At 40.3% G+C, this 8,964-nt stretch overlaps 1 protein-coding gene across 1 annotated transcript; it reads left to right on the top strand.

Annotated features, from left to right (window-relative positions):
- Positions 1–283: 283 nt before the first annotated feature.
- On the top strand, positions 284–4,391 carry GPX2 (glutathione peroxidase 2). The gene is made up of 2 exons (XM_020806016.3): positions 284–512; positions 4,041–4,391. The coding sequence occupies exons 1-2, from the start codon at positions 291–293 to the stop codon at positions 4,389–4,391; spliced, it is 573 nt and encodes a 190-aa protein (XP_020661675.3). The 5' UTR covers positions 284–290.
- The last annotated feature ends 4,573 nt before the right edge of the window (positions 4,392–8,964 follow it).

Below are 8,964 nucleotides of genomic sequence, written 5' to 3'. Positions count from 1 at the left end.
CATGAATTATTGAGACCTGGGCGAAGTACTGCAAGGTCTCGGATATCCTTCCCGAGCTACAGGCTTGTAATGGAGCACGCTGTGGCTTGACCTGCTGCTTTGTTCCAATTCAGTAAAGAGCTGGATCGATAACAGGGCATGGCTCCACTTTCTGTACATCACACCCCAGTAAGAAAGGCCTTTTGCATACAACCAATCATCTTAAGCACCCAGAGAAGCATTTTAAGCCAACGAGCATATCCACCAGGTGCTCACTGCTGCTGTTGCTGCTGTTCTTGGTTGTTGCAGCCATGACTGCCATCGCCAAATCCTTCTATGATCTCAGCGCCACTGACCTCCAAGGAGAGAAAGTGGATTTCAACAATTTTAGGGGGAGAGTGGTCTTGATCGAGAACGTGGCCTCCCTCTGAGCCACAACCACGAGGGACTACACCCAGATGAACCAGCTGCAGAGCAAATATCCTCGACGGCTGGTTGTCCTGGGTTTCCCTTGCAACCAGTTTGGCTACCAGGTAAACTGCCTTGCGTCATTCTCTCTGATTTACCCTTTTCCCATTATAGATGGCTCCGTTTCTTTCTCCTGGACCTGTAAGATAATTCTCTCTTTCAGCATATATTGTGTCATGTGCCATCAAGTCAGAACTGTCTCACAGCAACCCTAATAGGGCTTTTCAAGGTAAGTTAGTTACTTAAGGAGTAGTTTTACCAGCTCCATACCCCAAACGAGCTTCCATAGCTGAGCCCATACAGTATTTGAATCCAGGTCTCCTGATCCCTAGTCCATCACTTTATCCACTACATTACCCTAGGTATTTTTCAGCATATAGGAACATGGTTACCTTACACCAAGTCAGACCACTGGTCCACCTAACACTATACTGGCAACAGCTCCACAGAGTTTCAGGCAGGATTCCCTCCTAACCAGACCAGACCAAGTATTATTGGTGGTTTCCAATCTAAGTACTAAGGAAGACTGACTTTGCTTAGTTTCCAAAGTCAGATGAGACTGGATGTGTACAAGGTGATCTTGTTTGTTCTTGTGCCTTTGAATAAGAGAGAGTTCTATGCATACCTCCTTGGAAGCTGGGCATTTTAATGTTGGATTTGCTTTTGATTAGACTTTTTGGAGTATAGGAAAAATACTCAGATATTTTATTCGTTGAAAAGATTGAGGATGACTAATATCTAGATTATGATTTTAAAATAATAATTTTAAAAAAACTTCAGAAATGGATACTTGAACAAAAGCAGCGATGTGCCAGGGAACAAATTCAAAACTATGCTCAGCATTCATGCAATTGCTAAAGCAATACTGTACCTGTAATTTACAGTTGAAAAGGAGTAATCAGTTTAGCAGTCAGGATCCTCTGTTGCATGCATGAAGACAGTTACTCTGTATCAAATGAACTTCAGTATTATTTAACATGTAGATATTATGGATAAGAAGCTAATGCTGGGAGAAACAGAATATGGAGAAACAGAATTGTTTCTCAGAGGCAAAGATATTAAACCAAGATGTATTTTATCTCCCTATCTATTCGATCTATATGTGGAACTTATGGGAAATTGGATTAGATTAAGCTGAAGGAGGAGTGAAAATTGATGGAAGAAGCATCAATAGTTCAAGATATGCAGATGACACCATATTATTGACAGAAAGCTGCAGTGACTTGAAATGACTCCTGATGAAAATGAAATAATATGCTAAACGTAGGGCTGAGGCTGAACATTAAGAAGACAAAAATCAATACTACATAACTTTAATAATGATGAAAAAATTAACATTGTTGAAGATTTTGTACACTTTGGTTCAATCAACAATCCAAATGGAGAAAGGAGCCAATAAATCAAAAGACTGAGATTCAGAAGATGAGCTATGAAAGAACTAGACAAGATGATAAAGTGTAAAGAAGCATCACTGGGAACCAACATCAAGATCATCCACACTACTGTACAGTATTCCCATTTATTATGTACGAATGTAAAAGATCGACAATGAAGAAACCCAACAAGAAAATACTATTGTTGATTTTCCAAAATATCATACTGGAAGGGAGCATTTGGATATCACCAAAAAAGGGGGGCTTACGTCAAATCAAGCCTCAATTCTCTTTAGAAGCAAAGATGACAAAACTGAGGCTGTCACACTTTAGGCACATAATGGGAAGACAAGATTCACTAAAGAAGACAATAATACTTTATTAGAAAACGTTGAAGGCAGCAGGAAAAGAGGAAAAACAAATATGAGGTCAAGACTCCATAAAGGAAGCAACAGTTTGCAAGAGCTGTTCAGGGCTGTTAGTTATAGGACATTTTGAAGGTCCATACGGTCACCATAACTTGGAGGCAACTTGACAAATCATAACAAGAACAGCTCTTTAAAGGAACCCTGTTAAAAAGGAACAATTAGCAACCTCATTAGAGACCTAATAAACTGTACAGTATTTATCAGATAAATTACTTTTGGTAAGTAACACACCAGCAGCTCCAGGTCAATACAATGCTGGTAATTTTTTAGCATGTGTAGAGCCTAGAATTGCATCCCGTCCAAAGACTATTTGTGGCTCTGCTAATTATAGAAGTCATTAAGGAAATTATACAGTACCTCCACCTGTGCCTTCCCAGTGAGCTGAATTATAGCTCCTGTTGGCATGCTAGCTGTGGATGATGGGAGTCACAATCCAACAAACCTGGAAGGCACCTGACTAAAGAAAGCAGAAGTGTTACTGTTACAAGGTGCTCTTGTTCAATGTGTTCCCTAAGGATGTTTTCAGGCAAGGATGGGATTGTCTCCACAGAGTGCAAGCCAATATTCCCTTGCTGAATGAAAGTCCCACTGAATGAAGCCGGATTTATTTCTTCATAAACATCTACAGGATTGTGCTGTTGGTAGTAATGTCCAAAGCAGTCCAAAACAGGTGATTCTAGCAGAGATCCTCAACACTACAAAGCTGCAGAAGCCCTGCTCTCATTGACATCTGGCCATCCTACTCCTAGACAGAATCAGAATTTGGGAAGCCTACCAAAACCTCTCTCCCAAATATAGCCTTCTACCTAATCTTCTCTAGTACTGTACATCAAAAAGAACGCATACAATAGCATGCAGGGTTTCATGATCATAGACCTCTTATGAGTCACCTTCCTCCAGATTACTGTATCTCTAATCTGCTCCTCCTAGGCTTCAGAATACGGATCGTAAAGGATCTGAATATACAGAATAAATCATTGACTGGCCTTACCCAAGAAGGAAAACAATTGAAGGCAGGGGGTGAGCACAGACACTGACTATAAAAATGTGACAGTAGACATCAGAGATCTCCCCAACATGTTGTGAAGAAGTAGTTTCCTTTTGTGCAGAAGTCAATTGAAGATACTGTGCTGCCTTAGAAACAGAATGCCCCTTATGTGTATACAGCATACTTTTACCAGAGCCATTGCAGAAAGTCAAGCCTGAAAGAAACATTTTGCTTAAATACTTCTGCTTGTTAGTTTGCCTTACAAGTGTGTGTAGATATAGGTGTAGATGTATCAAGCTCTTGTCTTGAAACCAATGAGCTTCCTTGCTCTTGCCCTTATTCTAGAAAGCCTAGGACAGTGAAGAACATTTTTACAACCTGAGGTAGAACAGCTAATGACACCTGCCACCACTACCAAGCAAGGAACAGGATGACTAAGATATTGGGATATGTAAAGCAATAAACCCACAAGTACCTCTACTTGGCAGCCAAAATGCAGTAATATTAAATAAATCAAGAAGTTGCCACTTTGAAATTACAACCCAATCATCTGTCTGTGGCAGCTGTAAGCCACCACATTTCTCCTGATGTGAGTTGACTGTAAGTTTCATCCTCTCCAGAAATAATGCTTCAATATAAAGTCAGTTTAGTCATGTATTTAACAGCAGCATGGACAGGAGTGAGTCAAAGTTGTGCCTGAATTGTTAAACAACTGCTAATAAAAGAGGCAGGGAACAGACCAAGCTTTATGTTCAGCTACACAGGCTTCAATTTATCCTCATGCTTTCTGTTTCACCTTGACAGGAGAACTGTACCAATGAAGAAATCCTCAACAGCTTGAAACACGTACGGCCTGGTTCTGGATTTCAACCCAACTTCATACTTTGTCAGAAATGTGAAGTGAATGGCAAGAACACCCACTCAGTCTTTGCCTATCTGAAGGACAAACTTCCCTACCCAGAAGATAACCCTTCCTGCCTCATGATGGAACCCAAGTTCATCGTATGGAATCCAGTGCAGCGCAATGATATTTCGTGGAACTTTGAGAAGTTCCTGGTGGGGCCTGAAGGAGAACCTTTCAAACGCTACAGCCCCCGATTCCTCACTACCAATATTGAGCCTGACATCCAGCGCCTTCTGAAGCTTGCCAAATAAGAGGGGAGAAACTGTACTTCTAGATTATTCTAGTAGTTTCCCATAGCAAGTCAAGTCAGAAGAGTAACTAGAAATTCACTGCACTGTGATCATGTCTGTCTTCTTATAATGTACTTATAGAAGCAAAGAAATGCCCAGACCCCAATTATTTTCTCATCTTCTTTCCTAAGTGTACGAGCTGCTTCATCCCAGCTCCAAATACAGCCAACGTCAGACTTTTACTGTGTGATGGTGCCCTCCTAAAGCTCAAAGGAGGGAGCCTGAAAAGTGTAAAGGTGTTGATCCCCTGGCCTTTTCTTGCTGGGCAGTATTTGTTTTATAAGTCAAAAACATGTTTAAGAACTCCTCCTTCTATTTTCTTATCAGACAGTCTATTATTAACATCCGCCTGAATATAGCTGGTTTTGCTTCTCTTGCTGGTACTGACAAACCACAGCTCTTCACATTTCTGCCTTTAAATGTCCTTTTCTTCATACTGTCCAGAAATGCTAGTGTTTGTATAAACATTGTGCTTACAAACCTAAGTAGATTCACTGAGAGCCATTTACTGAATAATCTATCATTTCCTATCAAAAACATCAGAGTGGTCGACCAGACCAGATGGGCGGGATATAAATCAAATAAATAAACAAATAAACAAATAAACAAATAAACAAATAAACAAATAAATAAATAAACAAACAAACAAACAAACAAACTTACTTCATTAAAAGTTACATGCTGCTAATCCAGAGAACGGCAGTGCTAGGGGTAGAAGAAATCCACACTGCAGAAATATACATCCTAGAAAAGGTGAGAGTTCTAGACTAAACAAATTAATCATCTAAGTGTTCTCAATGACCAATTTCCAAAAAGGTTAAATTAATCAAGACTGTTATATCATATACTCCAGAACTGCTTGTGAATTATTAGTACTTACTGTCCAAACTGCCTGAAACCAAAATGACACAAAAAGGCCCAATAGTATTCACCCAATTTTCACTGCACAAACCTAATTCCAAGATTGTCAGAAATAAAGAGATCAATGATTTAAGGCAATGTGATAAGCGCATAATATTGTGAACACGTCTGGTCCCTAAAATCCAAAGTTTTGAAGTAACTACCTATAATTTTGTTAATCATAATAAAAGTAATTGCAATGTACCTTTTTTCCATCTCCAGTGTAACTTTAGTTATAGTTACATTAACACGGGATGTGTGGCCTCACGACTTAGGTCTCTTGTGTATCTCAGGCTCGTAGCACTATGAATTTTTTTTAAATCAGCAAAAAAGTAACTGGTTTCTTTTGAATAGTGTGAAAGGTGTTTGTTTGTTTAATTGTATCTGCCACAATAACTAGCTACATTTCGGATCTCAAAATAGTAACTAAATGATTTTTTAAAAAGTAACATTCCAAGTTCTATGAACACATGTCTAGTGGTTCAGGATGTATCTGGTCCATAGAGCCAGAGGTTAGGACTTCATTTCTCCACTGTGCCTCCTTGACACATAAGGTCCCTTTCAGCTCTGCAGTTCCAAGATTATTATTAGATTATTATGTCTATATTTAGATAAGAGCATCCAAAAAAAATTTACACAATAGGCATAACCTGTAGATTTAGTATTTACAGAAGCTCAGAACCAACAGAGTGGGGCCAGAAGAACTTACACAAAAAGTTCCCAACCTAGGGTTTCCTAGATGTTCTTGGACTACAATTCTCAGAAATCCTAGCCAGCAAAGCTAGTGATGAAGGCTTCTGGGAGTTTTAGTCTAAGAACAGCTGGGGATCCAAGATTGGGAACCACGACGTTAGAGCACAGAATTGTTGCAAATCTACCAAGGAATAAAGCTGATCACTTTAGCTTAACTTCTGACAAAATGTTAAAACCTCACAACTACCACACTTTTCTGCACCACAGTTTGGAATAGTTACTTTCAAGACAAAGTCCTCCCAGAATCATTCAGATAGCATGACAAAGGTCTACACTGACTGTGGGATAATGGGAACTGTAGTTTTAAAAAAATGAGTGAACTTTGCCAAGTTCTGATTATCTCCATCAGATTTTTTTTTGGGGGGTGCTGCTGATCTGGATTTTACCTTATTTCTATATTGTTTTAACTTGTATGCCACATTTCTCCCCATGAAGGGACCCGAGGTGGTTCAAAGTTGTTAAAAAGCAAAGCAACTCTGTGAGGAAGGACAACACAAAGCAGCTATGGTATCCAACCAGGTCTTATTATCCTCTTAAATTGTGAACATACATGAAACACTGCCCAACTCTTTAAACACAAGAATATAATTCCCAGTACTTGTATTGTGTTAAAATTCAGCACACTTTAAAAACTAATGAAAGTAAATATAATTCGACAGAAAACAGAAATTCTCACGCTGGAAATTCAAAGGTTACTGACTTATGACTACTGTACATGTTGATATAATAACAACCTTGCATGCTTTCTAACATTGGGCATCAGGTGGGCTTTTGGTAAAGTTCTTTTTCCCCGCATCTGGCTTGCCGATCCCTTATTCCAATTTGTTTGCTTTGCTTCCTTTGTCTGTTATTCTCTCTCTCTCCTTTCCTGACCTCTGAACATGCAGGAGACATTGGGAGGGGGGGGAAGTCTCTCTAATGTGTAGAAACTATTCTCCCTGTTTTTCTACTGACTGTAACTATAGACAGCAACTATAAGTAAAGACTGATTTTTCCCCATTTAAAATGCATCCAGGCTGATTTTTAACATATAAAGTGTTAGTCACTGTGAAAAGGAATAGACTATTGAGACTTAAGCTATTCTCTAATGTTTTCTCTGTACAGTTGTTGCTTGTACCCGATACTCTGTTAGCTAAAAAAGGAATTAACCAAATTCTCCAAAAGTACATACTGCCTACTTCCCAAATGTTTTTGTGGCTCTCACAAATGTTACAGACAAGTTCTCAGTGGGACCAAACTCCTTTCTGCTTTAGTCTTCCTAGTTGAACTCAGGTAGGCCTTTGCATTTGCAATGGCGATGCCATTGACACCACAAACTCCCATGAACCCTCTATAATCTATTATATCTTAATGCACCAGGACTGGGCAACTGTGACCCTCTGGATAGTTTTGAACTGCAAGCCCCCATAAACCCTCATCTTTGACTGAAGCTGGGTAGGGCTGATGGAAGTTAGTAGACTTAAACACCTGGGAGGCCACCACTTCCTACACAGTTCAACAGATGTTAATAAACCCTTAGCATTTCATAGAAGTGTCATCTCTCTCCACTCTCCCCTTAAATCACAGATTCTTTGTAATCTAGAAGGAGGGCATAAGAGCTGAGCTCTGGTTACATTGCAGGCAGATGAAAAGTCTGCAGCTCTGTTTATCATCCCCTCTTCATCTGACAGTGGCAGACTGCAGCATTCCATGCGGCTGGCACTCTGTCGAACCAGCAAGGGAGGGCTAGCTGCACAGGTAAAACACCCAAGACTGCTGAATCACTGCCCAGGCTGCCCAGATAAACAGGAGGGCACCAGCAGGTCAGCACAGAAGGCAGTGCTACTACATGTGTAACAAAAAGGCAAAACTGGGCATGTCCAGGGGGAATGCCTTCTTCCATCAGGACAGAAGCAGAACCTAGCACAAGGAATTTCCTAACTACTGGATCTGATTTTTTTTTATGTAGATAACATCCAACTCCACTGCAGCTGTCCTGCGCTTGATACTTGACAATTCTATTTCCATTTTTCATACACTTTCATCAACACAACTGCATCTGGGATCCACAGGAGCCTTACTGCAGTCTCAGCAGTGTTATCGTCCTAGCTCCTTAAAGATGACCCAAATTACAGAATTTTTGTTTTGACACAAAAGAACCACTGCAGCAAACACAGATGTTCCCAAACAGAGTAACTCTTTTCTATATTAAGAGCCCCCCCCCCCCCCGCTGCAGGTAGGCAGATACATCAGTATGCCGTAGACAGAAGAGAGCCAGCTTTGGCAAACTGGGTCAGTTGTTCAATGCAACGTGACTCCCATTAAAAGCACAGCCCAACTCTTTGCAGAAGTCACTTGGAAGGAAATTCAGCTCTCCCCTGCTCCTGCCACTGTGATGAAGTGTATTTTTCTAATTAGAGATGGGTTATGTAGTCATGTCTTAACCATAGAGGAATCCATTTTGAGTCTGACACAGGCTAAGTTCTGGAAAATTACTAGTAGTTATTTTCAAGAACTTAGCCTGTGTCAGACTCAAAATGGATTCCTCTATGGATTCCTCTAGCCACTGCCCAACTGTATGTCCTTGGGGAACTCACAGGTCCTTAGGTATCGCGTAGCTGAAACTATCAATCAAATATAAGGACACACAGCATGTTGCAAATTCCTGAAACAGGCACGGAAAGGTTCCACTGGATGTAACAAAGCTCAGTTCTACACAGGCCCTTTATTTCCCATGCGCTCCTTGGTCTATTGCACAGATGACATGACTTCTGTAGCTTTCTCCCTGCCCTTCAGAGTACCAAAACCAATTTCTCATTATTGACACACCACATTTAGCACTAAGCGTAAAGCAGACTGAGACCTTCCTTCATAGTATTCGATTCGTTGCCATGCAGAACAA

The sequence above is a fragment of the Pogona vitticeps genome, chromosome 1 (genome assembly GCF_051106095.1).
Source record: "Pogona vitticeps strain Pit_001003342236 chromosome 1, PviZW2.1, whole genome shotgun sequence".
Lineage (NCBI taxonomy): Eukaryota > Metazoa > Chordata > Lepidosauria > Squamata > Agamidae > Pogona > Pogona vitticeps.
This window is presented reverse-complemented; position numbering and strand designations above follow the sequence as displayed.